The 18,596-nt window shown below is 47.5% G+C and overlaps 5 protein-coding genes and 1 long non-coding RNA gene across 9 annotated transcripts in view; 4 read left to right on the forward strand and 2 right to left on the reverse strand.

The window, feature by feature from the left end:
- Positions 1 to 3,534, forward strand: LOC6618849. The gene is made up of 6 exons (XM_002043062.2): positions 1 to 259; positions 1,669 to 1,764; positions 1,818 to 2,021; positions 2,082 to 2,680; positions 2,741 to 2,962; positions 3,023 to 3,534. Exons 1-6 carry the CDS (start codon positions 107 to 109, stop codon positions 3,225 to 3,227), a joined length of 1,479 nt encoding a protein of 492 aa, XP_002043098.2. The 5' UTR covers positions 1 to 106; the 3' UTR covers positions 3,228 to 3,534.
- Positions 305 to 1,533, forward strand: LOC6618848. The gene is made up of 3 exons (XM_032716736.1): positions 305 to 822; positions 881 to 999; positions 1,056 to 1,533. The coding sequence occupies exons 1-3, from the start codon at positions 532 to 534 to the stop codon at positions 1,267 to 1,269; spliced, it is 624 nt and encodes a 207-aa protein (XP_032572627.1). The 5' UTR covers positions 305 to 531; the 3' UTR covers positions 1,270 to 1,533.
- Positions 3,498 to 7,655, reverse strand: LOC6618850. 2 transcript variants are annotated; one of them, XM_002043063.2, is made up of 3 exons: positions 6,766 to 7,110; positions 6,647 to 6,704; positions 3,498 to 3,997 (listed from the first exon to the last, which is right to left on the reverse strand). In XM_002043063.2, exons 1-3 carry the CDS (start codon positions 7,006 to 7,008, stop codon positions 3,675 to 3,677), a joined length of 624 nt encoding a protein of 207 aa, XP_002043099.1. In that variant the 5' UTR covers positions 7,009 to 7,110; the 3' UTR covers positions 3,498 to 3,674. The 2 variants fall into 2 exon arrangements, with proteins under 2 accessions (XP_002043099.1, XP_032572626.1); XM_032716735.1 differs by lacking the exons at positions 6,647 to 6,704; positions 6,766 to 7,110 and adding exons at positions 7,454 to 7,511; positions 7,570 to 7,655 and having other exon boundaries at positions 3,564 to 3,997.
- LOC6618851 (aarF domain-containing protein kinase 1) lies at positions 4,440 to 6,642 on the forward strand. Of its 3 annotated transcripts, none has more exons than XM_002043064.2 (4): positions 4,440 to 4,547; positions 4,891 to 6,011; positions 6,083 to 6,178; positions 6,237 to 6,642. In XM_002043064.2, the coding sequence occupies exons 2-4, from the start codon at positions 4,899 to 4,901 to the stop codon at positions 6,582 to 6,584; spliced, it is 1,557 nt and encodes a 518-aa protein (XP_002043100.2). In that variant the 5' UTR covers positions 4,440 to 4,547; positions 4,891 to 4,898; the 3' UTR covers positions 6,585 to 6,642. The 3 variants fall into 3 exon arrangements, with proteins under 3 accessions (XP_002043100.2, XP_032572625.1, XP_032572624.1); XM_032716734.1 differs by having other exon boundaries at positions 4,523 to 4,601; XM_032716733.1 differs by lacking the exon at positions 4,440 to 4,547 and adding an exon at positions 4,589 to 4,829.
- Positions 7,651 to 8,792, forward strand: LOC116800645. The gene is made up of 2 exons (XR_004361533.1): positions 7,651 to 7,742; positions 7,825 to 8,792. It is a non-coding gene; the product is annotated as an uncharacterized LOC116800645 (long non-coding RNA).
- LOC6618853 (nuclear hormone receptor FTZ-F1) overlaps positions 8,124 to 18,596 on the reverse strand; it is a 22,887-nt gene continuing 12,414 nt past the window's right edge. Inside the window, exons 3-8 of the mRNA XM_002043066.2 lie at positions 17,224 to 17,544; positions 16,714 to 16,796; positions 15,919 to 16,613; positions 14,000 to 14,303; positions 13,333 to 13,698; positions 8,124 to 8,921 (exon numbers count right to left, since the gene is read on the reverse strand). Of these exons, the coding sequence (XP_002043102.1) occupies positions 13,339 to 13,698; positions 14,000 to 14,303; positions 15,919 to 16,613; positions 16,714 to 16,796; positions 17,224 to 17,227 (1,446 nt within the window). The 5' untranslated portion in view covers positions 17,228 to 17,544 and the 3' untranslated portion in view covers positions 8,124 to 8,921; positions 13,333 to 13,338. The remainder of the gene's footprint in view (positions 8,922 to 13,332; positions 13,699 to 13,999; positions 14,304 to 15,918; positions 16,614 to 16,713; positions 16,797 to 17,223; positions 17,545 to 18,596) is intronic.

Here is an 18,596-nt window from a genome sequence, read left to right on the forward strand (position 1 = left end):
ATAACGCACATTGCGGTATCAGCTGTTTCCCCCCATAGCTTTGTTGAGTCCATGAAGATCAGAGTTTTAACCATTTTACTGCATTATTCTGAAGCGATTGCCCCAAATGAGCAAAGCAAATAAGAACAAGAATCCCAAGAGGGCCAGTCTGAAGAAGCAACCTTGGCACAAGCGCGGATCAACCTCTGCAATGGCCTCAAATATCTTGTTGCAGCTGGCGGCCGTGGATCCCCAAAAGGACGCTTTTCCTAATCACACGGTAAGTTGCCTGTTCTATAAATGAAATCCGTTTTTGCGACAATATCAAGCTCGCGTCGGCGGCACGCGCAGTTTCTGTTTTCCCGCGAGTGTTAACCATGTGGTGGTAGGGGCTTCTTTGGGTAGTGCGCAATCGCCAGCGCCCTGTACCCCACATTCCCAGCGAATAGTGAAAAGTTCCAGAAAGACCAGCTCCAGCCAACTGAATCATTGCTGCCGAAATCAGCAAGCCCGAATCCCAGAGGCCAAAGTATCACCTACAACCCACCAAGTATGGAGAAGATCTGGAAGAAGGTGTGCGAGCACCACGATGTGCCCGAGCAGGTGGCCAACGAGTGGTTCGCCCGCATCCAGCAGCACCTGAGCTCCGAGGATCCCGCTCGCGCCTACCACAATTGGGAGGAGATGATGCGGCGCAAGGAGCCGCACCTGGCGGGCGTGGCCAATCCCAACATTGTGCTGGCCGCCTTCTTCCAGTACTACCACTTCGATGGCAACCGCAGCTGTGCGGAGAAGAACTGCGAGGTCTTTGAGGAGTTTTGCAACGATGCCGTCATCGAGGATGTGAGTAGGCGTGCGGTATAACTGAACCTCTATATTCGGCGTGCTCTACCTTGAACAGGACCATGCAAAAAGCCTGGTATGTAATTTGCTGGGGAGAAAGACCCCGGAGAACCAGTTGACTTGGTGCCATGACGACGAGGCCAACTTGCTGCAGGACGTAGACCTGGTGGTCCTAGCGTAAGTATTTGTGCAACCATTGTCCGTATATCTCAAACCCATTTAAACTTCTAAAGTGCTTCGACGGAGGAGTACAAGCACTATACAACTCTCCTTCGCTCGGAGTACGCCAATCTCGACGATGCCACCTACAAGGCCATGCGCATCAAGGTGCTGGAGACCCTGCTGATGATTCCCTCTATCTACGCCACTGGAGACTACCACGACAAGTACGAAGAGCTAGCCCGCGCCAACATACGCAACGAGATCAGCGAGCTGAAGAAGCAGTAAATCGGAGTTGGAGGACCAGGATGCGACGGGGCTGCTTTGTTTACTGCTGTTGAGTTGTGTACTTAGTAGCCGTTTTACCTCGTTTGACTGCAAGGCACTCGTGTATTGGTTGAGCAACCTTCTCTGCCGAACATCTACTTAATTTTACTCCTAAGTGAAGTGTAATCAAAATCATTTTCCTAGTTAGAGTGTACGCCTAGATATATACGTAAGCCCTGTAGACTCCAGCTCAGAATAAAATTGATGTAAATGATGTACCACAAATGCAGTTTTACTCAAAGCACTTAAAGAACCAATGTATTTAAATTCGCAGTAAGTAGGAAAAGTAACAGTAGAAAAACTTTTCCAAAACTATGATCAAGTCACCACTCAATTATTACATTCCATTTTTCCTTATAGATCGCAGCACAAGAAACCTCCACCTCAAACACGAAAATGTCCACGCAAGCCGTAAGGCGCAAGGGCTTCAAAAAGGTTCGAGGCCCTAAGCCAAAGGTAAGCAATCGAAATATAAATATCTTTGGATTACGGCATGCGATACTTCACAGAACGCACCGAAAAGACTAAAGCGCAATGCAATGCAGAAGAGGGCACTTAATCGAGAAATTGTATCCAAGTTCCTAAGCTCTATTAAAAAAAAGTATGCAGTGCATAAAAATCGTCACATCAAGCGCAGGTTGGACTTCCGCAGTAAGGAATCGCCAGCAAAGAAAAACGACCTGCCCAAGCCGAAGTTCTACAATCTGAAGAAGGTAATGCTTTTATAGGTTATGTGTTTCAACAATATAACATTCTGGTCAACCGAACATCAGAATGACAGTGAAGACGAAGGAGAAATCGTCACAGAGTTGGACAGCAGCGATGATGACGACTGCGTGTTGCTGGATACTCCGAACGAATCCATTAGCATTCTATATGACGAGGATGATGAGCCCAGCACCAGTGACCAGCTACTAAAACAGATAGTTATAGATTGCAATGGCGAGGCCGCTTTGCGTATAACGCCGAAAACGGAAAACCCAGTTTTGTACTCCACTATCGAAAAACAGAATTCTTCAGATTCCATCATCAACTTAGACGATACCTTCGAAGCAGTCCCAAGTCTAATTGTTGACAGCAATGACTCTGTTATATTAATTGAAGACACTTCCGGAGAAGATTTCATCCCGATCCCATCGTACTCGCAGCAATTGCGGGCAGGAAAGAAGCAGAGAAGTGCTAGGCTTGCGAAAACGCCCAATAGGAAGACTGCGCGAATTAATGACAGCTTCTTCACCACTGAAGAAAAGAAGAAGCTCGGAGACTATAACACCAACACATTTAATCCCACCGAGGAAGCAGGAGAGACGAGTAATAAGCCGAAAACGAATAAGAGATTTATTATCATCGATGGTAGCAATGTCGCCTTTGCGTAAGTTTTCTTCTTAAAGCTAACCCTAGACGGACTATTTATTTCATCTTCATTTGACAGCCATGGGAACTCAAACATATTTTCATCGGAGGGAATAAAGTATTGCTTGCAGTATTTCGAGAAAATGGGTCACCAAGCTAAGGCTGTGATTCCAATGTTCAGGAAAAACAACTTCAAGTCTTCGAATCCCGAGCTTCTCGATAAGCTGCACAAGGAAGGCAAGATTGTGTTTACGCCGTGCAAAAACATTCCCGGTCAAATGACGTCTAGCTACGATGATCGGTGAGCTCCTTAGAAAAACATTTTCTATCTAGAAATGGAAATGTAAAATTCCTTTTTTAGTTTCATTTTGCAGCTGGCATACGAAAAGAATGCTGCCGTGGTTTCCAACGACAACTACAGAGACCTGATTAATGAAAATCCTGCATTTAAATTGATTGTTGAGAATCGAGTCCTTGGTTACTCCTGGTGCGACAACATATTCATTTTACCCAAGGATCCTTACGGCCGCTGGGGACCTACGCTCGACGAAATTTTGAGGTGCTAATGCACTAACCATATATTTGTTTTCAAATTATTCTATAGTTTCGTGTTATTTCTTAAGTTAGAAGTTTTCGTTTAGTTTGGTTGCGGATTTGGTTCTTGATATTATTTTCAATACTCAAGACTTATTACGCATCGTTTACTCATTTTATTTGCATATCATAGTTTTCGACCAGAAAAGTGTTTTCATATGCATACTACTTTAAAAATCCTGCAAAGTTACGAAATTCATCATTTACATATGCTAAGCTAGGATAGTTTTCGACTAGAAAACTTTAATAATATGCACAATACGTTTGTTTATTTATTTACTCCAATGGGTTTTATAAGTTATGCAAAATTAAAGAGTTGTCGAGGCGCAGAGTTTATTTACAAAGACAAAGCTGTACAGTGTCTTGTTTAGTGTATAAATAATAATAAATTTACTTTTTCTCAGAAGCCCACTGCTTAGTTACACCACCGGTGGTTGACCGTTGACCAAAAATACGGTGGTGGTGGTGGACGTGGTAGTTGTGGCCACATTCGCCTCGTAAACCGGCGGTGGTTCGTTAATTCCAACCGCCAAATTGGGATTGCTCACTTCCAACGTGGTGGCTATGGTCAGTGTGCTGTCCTGCTTTCGCTCGCTATAAGCGGCCTCGTCGTACGTGGGCGGCAAATCCAAGGTCTTGGGCAACACACTGACTTCGTCCTGGCTGTTTGAGCACACGTTTCCGACTCCTCCGGAGCCGCCGTTGCAATTGTTCGTCACATTGATCTCCATTTGGCGACGGGCTGGGGAAAAAAGAAATTTAAATGTTAGTGGACAAGGAAACCCCAGAGAAACTCTTTAAAAACGGAAGTTAGCAAGTGTAACTTTTAAATTTGACGTCTAAGCCGTTGCGTTCTGTTAACCGATACCTGCTTATATTGGTATTCCTTTAAATATAACGTAACATATACCGCCCGTTCTGTTAACCGCTAAATGTTACCCGCTTTTAAGGCAAAGAAGCAAGTACAGCCTTCCATAGGGGGGTCGGGTCACTAATGATTTTCAACATACTGTCCGAGTCGTTCTGTATTTTAAATGAAATTTAATATAACGTTTTTTATATTGATTAAAAAGTCGTTATATTATTGTAAGAGCACTCAACCCCCTTATGACAAAGCAACTACGCCCTTGAGCTCTGCTATTGGGTCAGCTGGTCTGACGTCAGGCCAACAGCTGATTGTGCAAACTGAGCCCACCACAGAAGTGGAAGCGCATCAATTTAATCACAGACTTTGGAATTTCAACACATACGCGCCGTTGAACTCCGGCGCTACCTGTAGTGCACCATATCGAGTAAGTGAAACTATTGGCAGTCATTCGAGCGAGCCGCGGCTCACCTTCAGTCAGGTGTGTTTACATAATGGCGCAGACGGAATTACTGAGGTGAAAGTTTAGCTACATGTGAGCGCTGGAAAATGTAAATGGGAAAAATGTAAATGAAAATGCTTGCGGAGATGCAACAGGTTTAGTGGGCTGTATTCGCCAAAAATTACTTAGCGGAGGGCAAAGTTCAAAGTGCCTCAGTGCCTTAGTTCCGCGTAAAACAACGCGCTTAATTTAGGTGAAAGCCCAAAGGTTAATCGGCATTGACACCTGTTGTGTTTGCACACCAGACTAAACTCTCTTCATTATTCAGCCGGAGGAATGCTGTTGCGTCGCGTTCTGGGCTACGGAGTAGTCGGCGCCGGACTGGCCTCCGCCGGCTGGAGCCTGCACACCAACGACTACGATCCCAACTCACTCGGAATCGTCCGGCTGTCGCGATCCGCCGCCGCCGTCGTGGACGTGGCACTCACCTACAAGCGGGAACTTTACTACAGGGAATGGGATAAGGAGACGCCCGAGTACAAGGCGGAAAAGAGCCGAGTCCACAAGATAGCCGCCGAGAAACTGCTTCAGCTGATCTGCATAAACAAGGGTGTCTACATCAAGGTGGGCCAGCACATAGGGGCCTTGGAGTACCTGCTACCCAAGGAGTTTGTGCAGACCATGAAGGTACTTCACTCCGATGCGCCGCAAAACCCCATTGAGGACTTGTATAAGGTAATCCGACAGGATCTGCGCTGCAATCCGGAAGACATCTTCGACAGATTTGAGAGGGAGCCGCTGGGAACCGCTTCCCTTGCCCAGGTACATAAGGCGCGTCTCAAGACCGGCGAGCTGGTGGCCGTGAAGGTGCAACATCCCTATGTTAAGGGTAACTCCCGCGTTGACATGAAGACCATGGAACTGGCCGTTAATGTTCTGGCGCGGATATTTCCTGACTTCAAGATCCACTGGCTGGTTGAGGAGTCCAAAAAGAACTTGCCGGTCGAACTCGATTTCCTTAACGAGGGACGTAACGCCGAGAAAGTAGCCAAGCAGTTCGAGAAGTACTCGTGGCTTCGGGTGCCCAAGATATACTGGAAATACAGCTCTTCTCGAGTCCTAGTCATGGAGTACCTGGAGGGCGGGCATGTCACGGACTTGGACTACATACGGCGAAACAAAATTGACTCATTTGCGGTGGCCAATCGCATTGGGCAGCTCTACTCCGAGATGATCTTCCGCACCGGCTTCGTACACAGCGATCCGCACCCAGGAAACATCTTGGTAAGACGCACCCCGAAGAACAGTCTGGAGATAGTTCTGCTGGATCACGGGCTGTACGCAAATCTGACGGACAAGTTTCGGTACGATTATTCCAATCTCTGGCTGAGTATCCTTAATGTGGACCGCAAAGCGATGCGACAACACAGTGAGCAGCTTGGAATTAAGGTATTTACGACGCTTGGGAGGGAGGTGGATTTGAACGTAAGCCTTCTAACTTTTCCATTTCTTCGATTCAGGGCGATCTTTACGGTCTTTTCGCATGCATGGTGACGGGACGACCGTGGGAGACGGTGATGCAGGGCCTGACCAAAGTCAAATATTCCAAAGAAGAGGTAAGTTCGGGCAGCAAATTCTCTTCAATTACTCATAGTATATGCTTTGCTTCTGAAGAAGAACACGCTGCAAAACAACACGTCCCTGGTGCTACCGCACATTTCCGATGTATTGGAGCAGGTGGACCGTCAGATGCTGCTCATTCTGAAGACAAATGACTTGATCCGCGGAATTGAGTCCACGCTGCGCACCCAGAACCGGATGACCGCCTTCTGGGTTATGTCCAAGTGCTGTGTTCAATCCTCGTACGCTGAACAACGAGCCAAACAGTCTGGTTCCGGATCCTCGCGAATCCTGTGGCTGCGGGTGCGCGAGCGATGGGAGCTTTTCAAGCTCAACTGCTACTACCTCTACCTGGGACTGATTAATTTTGGTTTCCTCGAAGCTCTCAAGCAGGTTATTTAGTCTAATCGGTGTCCCCCAATTAAAAGTACAAAACTCTTCACGAGACAGGAAAGGGAAATTACCTCGTTGTCTCTGCTGGGCGAGATTCCGCACATTGGCCTCTCGCTTGCGTTTGGCGCTCTTCGGGGAGAGAGTGGATCATTAGCAGGAGCAGGAGACGTCCCATTCCGAATTGGCTTACCATAATCATGGCCAGAGGAAAGGCGATGACGAAGAGGAAGACCAGCACAATGTAAATGACATAGCTGGGATAAAAGAACATGTATGGAGCATCGTAGCCGCCACCGTTGATCCAAATTGTGACGGGAGTGGTGTTAACGTATTCCCAACCCGAATTCGTACTTCCAGTGGTGTTAAGTGATCCGTTCGCCACCGTGGTGGAGTCAAAAGGGGTGCTGACCGTCGCGTTTATGGCAGGGGCCATGTTGAACTCGGGTGTTAATTCCTGATTGGAACTGAAAAACTTCTCGAAGACACCCGTTCTCTGACGAACTGACAGAGCCGACTAACCTGAACTACTGGCCACCGAATTGATAGGACATCCGGGCATGGGTCAGACTCGGGGCTGACAACGAAGAACGCACATATTTGCTTTGTAATCATTAGCTGATAAGGCGACAAAACCAGTGTCGAGCCAGGGCTTTGTTTTTTGTTCGCATTCGCAATTTATCTAATGAGGCGATATGATAAATGTGCGCAAATAGATATATGTTCGAACGCACGCATACATATATGAATATATATATTAATGTCGCCCTTGATTTATGGCGGCCGGGAACTCTTGCTCTCCCTCATCTCGAGAACGAGTTCAGTGGCCCAACCAGGGCAAATATTTATGTTTGCCCTCCTCAAATGCCCAAAGAACTCACCTTGCTCCTGCTTCGGGCGCAGCGACATCGAGTACGAGCGACAGGCAATCAGAAGCACCTGGAAGACGACACTGGGCAGTGCGGGATAAGCAGACGGCTCTGAGGGGAATACTCACTCGCAGGAGGAAGAGCAGGAAGCTGAAGGCGCACAGGACCAGGAGCACGACGCCCAGATTATCCATTTCGGTTAAATGACCGCAAGATGACCCACCGAATGAGTTGTTTTGGCCAAAAACGGAATCCGTGATTCACTCTAAAGCCCCGGGCACATGTCAAAGCGATAAGATATGTAAGATATGGCGAGTGGCCCGAACTCTGATTACATTTTAAGCAGTTGATGGACTTTTTACCACCTTTGTCTCCGGCCACAGGGGATTCCTTCCAGACTAATGAGCGAACTGGACCCACTGGCAGCCGCTCTCCAAATGGCCAATTCCCGGGGTGAGCAGGCCCAGTTATCTCGGCCAGATTGCATTTATGTTTGTGCCGGCCGTTATCTCCTCCGGATTCTGTCCGTCAGTCACTTGTTAACGGATAATTGAAGCTAATCTCATGGTCGTTGGCTTTGTGCATCCTCGGATCGCGGCCGAGGAACGACCCTTGACCCTGGCCCCCTAACCCCTGTCCATCCAACAACCCGTGGCAAGCAAACCATTCGCAGACACGGGGCTTCTTTTCCAACACAAATATATATTTCCAATGTTTCTCCTTGATTTGAAATCAGTGAACGAACGAAAAGCATCACACTAAAATTCTTACATACTTAAGCACTAACAACATATAGACCCTTTACACAGATTAGAGATAAATATTTCATTGAATTTTCAATTAGTTGTGTTGTCAGATTACGACGGGCTGCATAATCCCAATGAATTCGATTTGGCTTGCACTCACTGCAACTCGATAACATTCATATTTGAATATGAGATTGTTTTGGATTGGCACAATTCGTTTTGGTTTCTCATTGTTTCATTGTTCCATATGTGGTTTATGTTCACTGATAATCGCCATCGCCATCGCCATCGCCGGAACACTTCTGGTTTTCAATTGAGCTTCCGCTGCCTCGGAATTGAATTGAATTGAAATTGCAATTGCCAATTAATTTATTTGCGATTTGTTGACCAGTTCGTCACGCTCGCCAACTATCCACGTTTGCACAATGCCACTACACACACACACACACACATGGGCCACATATTGCGTATTTATGCAGGATATATGGCAGCGGAGGCTTCCTGTTAGCCAACTGCTCTATTTGCATGGAACTTAATTGAAAACAAAATGAGAAATAAGAAAATAAACGCAACGCAAACACCAGCGGCGCTGTGTCCGCGTACAATTGGTAGCCACTGTGCTAGGTGTCAGTTGCAATTAATGGGCTCCGACCTGGCCGTTGATAAACTGATGAATTAGCTGCAGTGTGCGGACTCCTGATTGGGCGGGGAATCCCCGCCTGCCAGCGCGTCACCTGTGCAAATAGAAATGTTGAAAGGTAAATAAGGGCGGGCAATTGTTTACTCTGCGGCTGAGTGGGAGGAGTGTGCATATGTATGCCCACTCTCGCATAAGAATCACACAAATTATTTTAATTTTTATGCACGCTCTGTGCTCATGAAGAATTCATAGACCCTCCCCTCCGCTCCTGTTGGCTTTGTGCCAGGCTGCTCCTTGGAAATGCCACCCACGCCCAGGAGGCTACAACTTTTGTCAAGTTCCGCACACACGAAATAAATCCAGGTTGACATTTTAATTAATTTATCCCCCGACTATGTCTTGTTAATAGTTTTGTATTTGCAATGTAAACCGAAAGTGCCAGCCGAACAAGACCTTTATCAACTGGATACATATGAATCCGCCCACGCACGAGGTGGTAGTGGGTGGAAGTTGTAGCACAAATCAATTTGCATGCGCATAGAACTTTCCAACTTTCACCAACGAGCCAGGCACCTTCCCTAAAATCCAAGCTGGGTATGCACGCCCTATGTCAGTTATATAAATCATATATCAAATATATATAATCTAGTAAGTATATAAAGTAGGTGCCTCTAATAACTACATAATAAAAACTAATGCCAGGCCAAAAAATTAATCTCAGCTGAGCATAATTAAAAACTCTAGTCCCCACTTTTCCCCATTTGGTGTCAGCAACAGGCTGGAGATAGCATTTCACCTGTCAGCCTGTCAGCACGTACATGCATATATGTTGATTTGTGCCAAGTTGGCTCCCCCAAGATTAAAGGCGCTCCCAGAATTTAATTTAAGGTATCTGGGAGTCGAATCTGCGGCATGTGAGTACCAAATTTGAATTTCAAATTTATGATACTGCAGTGGAGGAGGCTCTGCCTTCGAGCAGAGCAGTTCCCTCAAATCTGAGGCACTTGCTCGATGCCCCAACAATTAGATAGCATACTTTTCGGGGCAGCCAAAAGGGGCAGGCTGAGTCCTTTCGTCTCGCCACTTTTATGTGGTGTAGGCCACTTTCGAGGGCCAGTGTCGAGTGTGGAAGGTTGCTCAGCTGGAATCGAGATGTTGGCACAATTAGTGGGGGCGTGCTTTCACTTTGTCAATGGATGTCGGGCAAAATTAATTGCCGGGGGGCGGGAAAAAGCTGCCCCAGCGATTGCAGAAAAGTTTTGTTTGAATAATTTCATTAAGATTAATTTTGGCAACAAAGGATCTGGAAAATTATAATTTATAATTAGCAGCCAGCAAAGCGGTTCTGTTTGCTTTTCGCCCTGCTTACGGAGATTTTATTGAAAATTTTAATTATGATTTTGTGTGCGCTGGCTCGTGTTTTTGTTTTTGTTTTTATTTTTATTTTGGTGTGTTTCGAGTTCGGCCGAAAAGTTTCCTCTACATGGGCAATAAATGAGGTTTTCCTGCCGCAGAAACAAATTAAGCTGGAGTCGAACGCAGGGCGAGGTCATTGGAAAACGCTGGACAATAAAGTTTAATGAATTACATTTCACTCGGCGTCGGCGAAGGACGAGCGGAAGGACGAGCCAGCTGCTGGTAATCCTTGGACAAACAGCCATCGAAGGCGGAGCAGAAAGTCGAAAGGAAATGAAAATATGTCGACGGAAATGAGCATTGACGCCGTTGTCGTGACCTAGACATCCACTTTCGGGTCCCTTCTTCCTTTGGTCAAGTCACATGCGCTGATTTCCCGGCCGGGCGGTGGGTCCGTCGCCCAGGCTGCCATTTCATCATTGTCAACGGCCGCAGAACATCGAACAAACAATAAATATTGTAAACAATTTGTTTGGCCTGGCTGGGGAAATAGAAAGCCATGGCAAATATTTGCCCACGCCCGAGGCAGGCCGAAGCGGAAATCGTTTCCTCCAAGGAGCCCAGGACGCGGCCCCCATAAGCCCTTCGGGGCAATAAATTATCATCATCAGCAAATGGCAATGTGGTTCATCCTGTCGCCGCTGCTTCCCCAACAGACGCGCACAATTTCCAATTGCCATCCGGCCGTGCGATTCCCCATTCCCAGCCGAATCCGCGCCCCAATCCCTATCGGAGTGCCAGTGCCCCAAGTCGGGGACTGCGTCCTGCCACGTAGGTAATGCGTCATTAATTAAATCAAGCATCATTAAGCGGGGCGTGGCTGTGGGCGTGCTGAGGCCGGGCTCTAATGGCAATTGCATTCGGATTTGCAGCGCACCGTGGTTAGGAGCACTTTGGTTCAGCTAAACTGGCAATCGCAGACCGCAGGAAAAGTTTGATTTGGGTGCTGGGGTTCAGTGAGTGGGGAACCACTTGGAGCAGAACACGAAATAGTTTTCCAGTTTCAGGTCGATAAGGTACAGCCATTTGTATTAAAGCATTTTCCACCGATTAGATTAAGTTTCATACCTTAATACTTGACTCTCATTGATGTTACATGCTTTCCAGTGGATCCGCAAAGTGCAGGTGTTTTTATTGGATGGTAATGAAATTGCACCAGCGTCCGAATGGGAAATTGAAATAAAAGCCGGCCCACAAAATGTTTTAGCTCTGTGGGCATTGCGTAAAATTTCATTTGCAGAGCGGTTTTATGGCTGGCGCTTCCATCTAACTGCTTTTAGTGGGCAGTGGGAATGGGGTGCCCAATGGGCCATGTCGGACAACCTAAGGTAAAATGAGTTTTCAATAAAGCCCAGTGCCCGTGGGCACAAACTGCATAAGTAGCTCGCACGGGCAGGGCGCCGAAAGCCATGTTTTTGGGCAAGCGTCCTTTTTGGTGCATTGTCTTCTGGCCAAGCGAAATGCCAGCGAGCGCCTGGCAAATGGCCAACAGCTGGTGCAGCTCTGGGTGCTGCTCCTTCGGGGAGCTTCGGTGGTGTTGGCCAACACCAAATGCACTTGATGTGTTGGCACGGCCACTCCCTCGCATTCGAGCACACTCACTTGGCCACATGCTGCACTCGAAAAAGTTCGTGCTTCTAACTTGATCTGTCAAATGAGTACCAACACAACTACCATTTTCAGCACCAGATGTATTTCGTGTGGATACTCTTTCCATTTTCTAGAGAAAATTTGTTTTCATTTGCTTTCAAGTTTATAACACGACGTTGACTTAGCAACGGGATCAGCATCTTCTCGCAGTGCATCATTGTAGACACTAAGCCTCCGGGGCTTAGACGGTAGGCTTTGGACGCTTTGGCTGCCAGCGAGCAGTGGAGCATGGCCATGGGATGGCAGTGGGGGTGGTGGGGTATTGGGGATTGGCGGGCGAGGAGCATCCTATTTATTGCCACCGCTTGTAGCAGTCATTACTCGCTCGGCAGGACTGGCTCTTTAAATTTCATTTCGTAAATGTAATTCGATTTAAGTTCCGCTCTCGACTTTCCATTTTTGCCGCTTGCCATTCTGATGGCAATGAATTTTTCATAGTTTCAGCCTGGCTTTTGAGCCCTTTGTTGGACTGCATTTCAATTGAATGGGCGGCTAACAAAAAGTCCTGCAAAATAAAACGAATGCAGCATGGAAAGTTTAATTCGGAAAAAGCGGGGGAAACAAACGGAAGTGCATGTTTTGCATATTGCTTTGAGCCCTCAACAAATATGGAAAATTCCCTGCTGTCGGTGAAAGTGTGTGTGTCTGTCTGCCTGTGTGTGTGTGAGTGTGTGTGGGAAAATCAAATTTGCCGGCCCTCAGCTTCCGAATCTCCTGGCTCCCCAAACCTCGAAACACCGCATTTCATTTGTTGCCAGCAATCGTCCATGCAAACAGCGAAACTTGACTAAATGCAATAAACTGACCAGTGCCAGGCCATTTCGCCACTGTTGCGGTCCGGAACCCATCCCGATCCCCCAGCAATTCGCTTGCCAAGCTCTGGCTAAGCTTTGCCAACTCAGCAGCATTTTTGTACCCCGCATTCATTCGGTTCAAGGGTGGAGCGGTCCACAAAAGTACTCATGATTTGTGAATCCAAAAGAGCTGGGGCAGTTCAAGTTGGTACGAGTATATAGGTGTTTCTATGTCGCTTGAACGACAGAAATGACTGATATAAGGTGGAAATGATCTCAAGGTCTAAGGTACAAGGTATGAAAAGGGTATCTCTAGGTCGAGAGCCTTTTTGTTGCGCTTCCGTAGAATAAAATGCAATTTGCTCATTTTTGCATAAGCCCCAATTTCAGTTTCACTCTCGCTGCCAGGAAACGAATGAGAAATTGCTGTAGCAATCTGCGAGTCCGCAGTGGATTTCGGACAGATCCCGAATCCCGTATCCCGGTTAGTGAGGATGTACGCCTGCGACAGGTGAAATCAAATCGGCTTGCCAATGGGCTCTGGGTATACGGGGATATGGGGATATGGTTGTCATACAGCGCTCCGGAATTCACGAAATGCCCCACAAACACCACACGTAGTTGTGCAGCACGCCGGACACCTACCTGGATTTACGTGAAAGGACGCTCAGCTCCGGCGGCGGCATCTAGCAGACTCAAATCGTTGAATGTTTCACAGTTTTGCAGCACCTGGCTGCAAGTGGCGTTAATTAAATCAAAATCGATGGCCACCCGATGACCCAGGGATTCCGATTGCGGGGGCGTGTGTGCGGCCGGGGAGTCCGCCTTGTGTGCAAGGCGGGAACCCGCCCCCAGCGGGCAGCAGGGCATCCGGGGCACATCCTGGTGCCGGGCTGCTGTCATCGCCGCCTGCAGCTCCTCCGCTCCGCAGTCGAACTCGTCGTACTCGTCGTCCATCAGCGATTGCTCTGAGTAGCTCTCATCGTCGTCGTCGCAGTCAAAGTAGCCGCTCTGTGGGGGAATAGTTGGTTGGTTAACGCTCGAGATTGAGCTCTTGATTGGCCAGGAAGCGGGGAGTCATCATTGCGGACATGCCGAACAGGGCAGGCGTACTTAAGAAAACCTCACAGGAGAACACACAACCCTGATTTGAGTTCATCTCTATTAAGTTAATAAAGCTTTGATAGCTAAGCTAATACCAAAGGCATTGTATATTCAGCAGTAAGTGTATCGAGACCTAATGAATCATACCAAAATCAGGTGCCGTTATGGACCCTTCTACCGACGACTCCCCACTCCCACAGTTACTCACCTGGCAGTCCAGGCAGCGGCAATTATCACAGAGGCTGCAACTCAGGCCCAAAATGTCGGCTGCCTCCTGGTAGAGCTCGGAACTCGATTTCACCTGCTGTTGTAGTTGGTGGTGGCTGGCCAGCGCCGTGCTGGTGTCCTCATTATGCATGCTCCAGTTGGTCGGTTTGTTCGGCTGCCCACCACTTCCACACCCACTTCCACTGCCACTTCCAGTGCCACTTCCAGCCTCCCGACTGTTGCTCTGATTTTTCAAGTTGCCGCCGTTGTTGTTGCCGCTCGGAGTGGGTGGCTCCGCCTCATTGCTGTCGAGCATGTTAAATGAAAGTTTATTTAGCGTTTGGTTGACTAAACTAAAATAGTTCAAACGAAGTTGGCGGAAACCAAAAGATATGAAAAGAAGCATCACAAAAGCGCTTAAATCCGACCGATAACAAAGGCAAATCGATCGATAAACGCGATAAATCACTGCGCGTGCAACACTTCGCCGCCCGCAAAAGAACTTAAAATTGAAACAATGATTCTCATTTAATTTGCGGCGACAATCGGACTGGGGAATGGGCGCCAGCAGCATTTGCAGCCAGTGGCCACAATGAATTAAGGCACCTTCGGGGTGCCTTTAAGCCGCATCAGCGGAAAAGCGGCGGGAAAAATGCAAAAGCGAGTAACTTTGCCCAACAAATTTCCGCAGTTACTTGGCGACACGAGTTGGGAGTTATTCCTGTCAGTTCGCTGGTGTCGCCATCCAGAATGTTGATGAATGCGCGCCGGAGAGTTTCCGCCGTGGAAGTGCCTAAGAAGGAAGAGGGAGAAGGGCTCTGCATTTTTCCCGGCTGACGTTTACTAATTAAATGCGCACAGGGCACTAATAAATCAAAGCGAAGCCGCCCTTTTCGCCCGGTGCAATTAATGAAATTTTCGCAGCCGTCTTTGCCAGCGAAAATGTTCAGTGAGCGATCGAACTTCTGACATCATTATTGCAAAATGGATAGATGGTGGGGGGGTGGAGCCCGAAAACAGTGCGTATGAGTGATGTCAGGGGACGGGAGTAGCTCGTAACATGTATGTATGCAACTTGGGCGCCAAGTTTCGCAGAATGTGATTATTGCACTTCAATATGTGCCTTTATGGGCTGGGCGGCATCGGCGTTTTAATCAACTTCTTAAGTCCTCTTTAAGCGCCGATGCTTTCGCCTCACTTTATGTTTACGGCGACCGCGTTAATTTTTCAATTTCCCAAATGACTGCTGGGCGGAAAGGGCGGAAAGCGGGCGGAAAATCGGGTGAAAAGTGCGGGCAGCAACTTTGCTATGATGATGATGATCAGAACTTATGACTTCGTGAATAACGCCACAAAGTTTCTCCGATGCAACAAAGTCCGTCCGCTGACAGATAATTGAAAGCGCTTAGAAGCCGCAGTCCGGACATGAAAGGCGCATTTGGCCACCAGGAGGCCACCGGAGAGGCCAAGGGGAATGACCAATCGATATCTGGAATAATGGCCGCGATGGGTTCAGCGACTCACTCGGCTATAAATGGCAACTAACGCCGATTGCTGCTCTTCAATAATTAATTATGAAATTATGAAATAATCGCATGCCGGGCGAGAGGGAATTTGCCGGTCCTCAGTCAACTTAATGAGAAACCACTTCGGCATTGCAACTAGGACCGCGGAACCAGCACTTGTCCCCCGGATTGCCGTCATAAAACTTGCCACAGTTTGCAGCGCGTTGCACGACGCCCTATAACATTTATGGGAATTTATAAGTTTTTGCGACGGCTAGGAGACTGCCACACCGACTCAAACGCACATACTCGCCAAATGCACTCGAAAAAATAAGTTGATATATAAAATTATTCTATTATATTTTATTGGGCTCAGGTGCACTCCGATTTCTCCGAGTGTCTGGGTGTTACATACCTGATGGCACCAGCATCTTCCGGAACTGCCGCGTTGCTGCGCCATTTTTCTGCTTCGAGATATTTGAGAAACTTTGTCTTCTTGGCAATAAGCGCTGATTTGACATTGGTGCATTTCTTCTTTGGGAGCAGAGGGAGGCCACCTGCTCCTCCGCCTCCGCCCCCGGCTGACGAGGTAACCGCTCCCGCTGCGCCATCGAGGCATTCGCCACTCCGGCTCCGATTCCGGGCGCTTTGGAGGCCCACTCCGCCTGCCGCCGACAGGCAGCTATTGTTATGGTTGCTGGCGGCGGCATTGTTGTTGCTGCCACTGATGTGGATGTGGCTGCTGCTGATGCTGCTGCTGTTGGTGCTGCTGCTTTGGTTGGTGTGGTTGCTGTGGGCGTGGGTGACATTTTGGCAGGCGACGCCGACGCTGCAATTGAACAGTTTTTGCAGGGCCGCCGTTGCCGGTGAACACATTGCGGTTGACATTGATGTAGCGACAGGATTTACGTAGTTTGCTGCGCCTCCCGCTGCTGCGTCCATGGCTGGTGCCGCTGCAGCTGCCGCGGCTGCTGTTGTTGCTGCGGCACTGCCGAAAGTTTTGAATTTATGCTGCAGGACGCCACTCGAGCAAGTCGCCCCAATTTGATTTGCCGCTCTGCTCCGGCTGCCATTTATTTCACGCTTTGTTGCCGCATATGTGCCATAGTCCTGCCAAGATGGTGGAGAGATGCGGAGCAGGGAGTGCCGAAGGAAGGACGAAAGAAGCTCAGATAGATGTGCAAGTGGACTCGCAGACTGCAGGACTCACCCCATAGGAACCGTAGCTGGCATTCAGCACATAGATCGAGTTTTGATTGCTGCACTGGAAGACCATGTCGTCCATCGTTTGGGCTGCACGGGCAACGGAAAAGGGTTGTGATTTACTTCAATTGAATGTCGAATCGAATCAATTTTAAATATTTCATCTTAAGTGTTTTAAATCAAGAGCAGAGTATTATTTAAGAGTATCTTATCTGTCTGACTCAAGGGTAGCAGGGCTTTTAGGCTACTAGAACAGATTTGGCGTAATGGGAAACCGAATGAATGACCCATGGAAATCCCTACCCCAGCCGAGTCGAAAATGTTGCTTAACAAAATTATGCAAATTGAACGGTGGAATCAAACAGCAGACGGCGTTTCTGTTTCAACTTTCCGCAATCGGAAAGGGAAAATCCCCGGGAAAAGCGCTCACGAGGGGCGGAAACAGGCGAAAATTTAATTTAAATTCTTATTGCTGCCTGCTGATTGTGATTGTTTCTGGGAGGGAGTGCTTGCTTACCCATTGAGCATTCAATAAACTTGGTTTCGTAGATTTCCCCGGCCCGTGCCGAGGAAGGTGTTGTTGACTGCTGGCGCGGCGCTGGGACGCCGGGATGACGGATCCTGTCCAGCTCCTGGTGGCAATCAAAGCTACAATTACCGCCGCTGTGCACGTCCAACTGAAGCGGAAACTTATGCGGCTGCTGGAGCGTGTAAACGTTGACTGCGCGCTTCTCGTGGCCTCCGCCTCCGATTCCGAATCCTTCGCCGGTGCTCCGCTTGGTCTGCCCGCTGGTCCTCCCGGAGCTGAGCCAGCTCGTTAGCCACAGGGATTGGATGTCTGCGGGAGGGAGGAGGAGAGAATATGAGGCACAGGCATAAGCAAATTTCATTCAAATGTGCTCTGTTCACGCATTCGGTTTATTGTTGCGATGCTTCTCGGGAAAATGCCAAATGGTTAACTCGGCCTGGCCAAGCATGATAAAATTTCGTTTGAAAGGCAAGTTCATTGAAATAAACAGGCCCCAGCCCAGCCCAGCCGCCCACCCTAATCCTTTTTTTGTTGGCCCGGCTCCGGCTCAGTTACGCCATCCGGGTTTCACAGACCCTTCTATTGTTGGCTTAGAGAGATTGCTCGACTTAGTCCGGCAGAAATGCCGACAATTACGCATCGCACACTCAATGTAATCGCCGTTGCCAGGACAATTGCCGAACGGAAAGTCATGGTCCTGAAATCCTCGAAATTCAGAGCGAACAATAACTGAATCAGAATCAGTATTTTCGCCAAAAAAATCGATTCTATGATCCAAATTCTGAATGGTGTACTTTTTTCAACTCCTAATCACATTCCTAAGCGATTGGCGTTCTAATTTGAAACTTAAAATTTTTGTCAATTTTTTTCAAATTTTAATGATGTTACCCCTTATAAAAAACGCGAAAATTGGCCAAAAATCGATTTTTGAAAATACGCCAAATTGTCATAGGAAACTTTAGTATAGACCTTTAGCGGTGGAAAAAAGTCATTCTAAATGGATTGTGTCGCTTTTTGGCCAGGTTATGATGGTAACCACCTATTTTCCGACCAAAAAATCAATAATTTCTCCGAATTTATCGATTTTATGGTCCGATTGATGAATGCTGTACTTTTTTTACTTCATAATCATATTCCTAATCGATTGGCATTCAAATTTGAAATTTAAAATTTTTGTAAATTTTTTTCAAATTTTAATGATGTTACCCCTTATAAAAAACGCGAAAATTGGACAAAAATCGAATTTTGAAAATACGCCAAATTGTGATAGGGAACATTATTTTGGACCTTTGGCAGTGCAAAAAACTCATTCTAAAACGATTGTGACGCTTTTTAGCTAATTTTTGAGGATAGACCATTCC

Source organism: Drosophila sechellia, chromosome 2R, assembly GCF_004382195.2.
Source record: "Drosophila sechellia strain sech25 chromosome 2R, ASM438219v1, whole genome shotgun sequence".
In the NCBI taxonomy this organism is placed as follows: domain Eukaryota; kingdom Metazoa; phylum Arthropoda; class Insecta; order Diptera; family Drosophilidae; genus Drosophila; species Drosophila sechellia.

What these genes read in the sequence shown, in the direction of transcription:
- LOC6618849 (XM_002043062.2), top strand. Translation starts at nt 107, where the DNA reads ATGAGCAAAGCAAATAAGAACAAGAATCCCAAGAGGGCCAGTCTGAAG. An exon ending in TTCGAGGCCCTAAGCCAAAG is followed by an intron (nt 1,765 to 1,817) that starts GTAAGCAATCGA and finishes GATACTTCACAG; the next exon opens with AACGCACCGAAAAGACTAAA. An exon ending in AGTTCTACAATCTGAAGAAG is followed by an intron (nt 2,022 to 2,081) that starts GTAATGCTTTTA and finishes ACCGAACATCAG; the next exon opens with AATGACAGTGAAGACGAAGG.
- LOC6618848 (XM_032716736.1), top strand. Translation starts at nt 532, where the DNA reads ATGGAGAAGATCTGGAAGAAGGTGTGCGAGCACCACGATGTGCCCGAG. An exon ending in ACGATGCCGTCATCGAGGAT is followed by an intron (nt 823 to 880) that starts GTGAGTAGGCGT and finishes TACCTTGAACAG; the next exon opens with GACCATGCAAAAAGCCTGGT. An exon ending in GTAGACCTGGTGGTCCTAGC is followed by an intron (nt 1,000 to 1,055) that starts GTAAGTATTTGT and finishes AAACTTCTAAAG; the next exon opens with TGCTTCGACGGAGGAGTACA.
- LOC6618851 (XM_002043064.2), top strand. Translation starts at nt 4,899, where the DNA reads ATGCTGTTGCGTCGCGTTCTGGGCTACGGAGTAGTCGGCGCCGGACTG. An exon ending in GTGAGCAGCTTGGAATTAAG is followed by an intron (nt 6,012 to 6,082) that starts GTATTTACGACG and finishes TCTTCGATTCAG; the next exon opens with GGCGATCTTTACGGTCTTTT. An exon ending in TCAAATATTCCAAAGAAGAG is followed by an intron (nt 6,179 to 6,236) that starts GTAAGTTCGGGC and finishes TTGCTTCTGAAG; the next exon opens with AAGAACACGCTGCAAAACAA.
- LOC6618850 (XM_002043063.2), bottom strand. Translation starts at nt 7,008, where the DNA reads ATGGCCCCTGCCATAAACGCGACGGTCAGCACCCCTTTTGACTCCACC. An exon ending in TTCCTCTGGCCATGATTATG is followed by an intron (nt 6,705 to 6,765) that starts GTAAGCCAATTC and finishes CTCTCCCCGAAG; the next exon opens with AGCGCCAAACGCAAGCGAGA. An exon ending in CGCCCAGCAGAGACAACGAG is followed by an intron (nt 3,998 to 6,646) that starts GTAATTTCCCTT and finishes TTTTTTCCCCAG; the next exon opens with CCCGTCGCCAAATGGAGATC.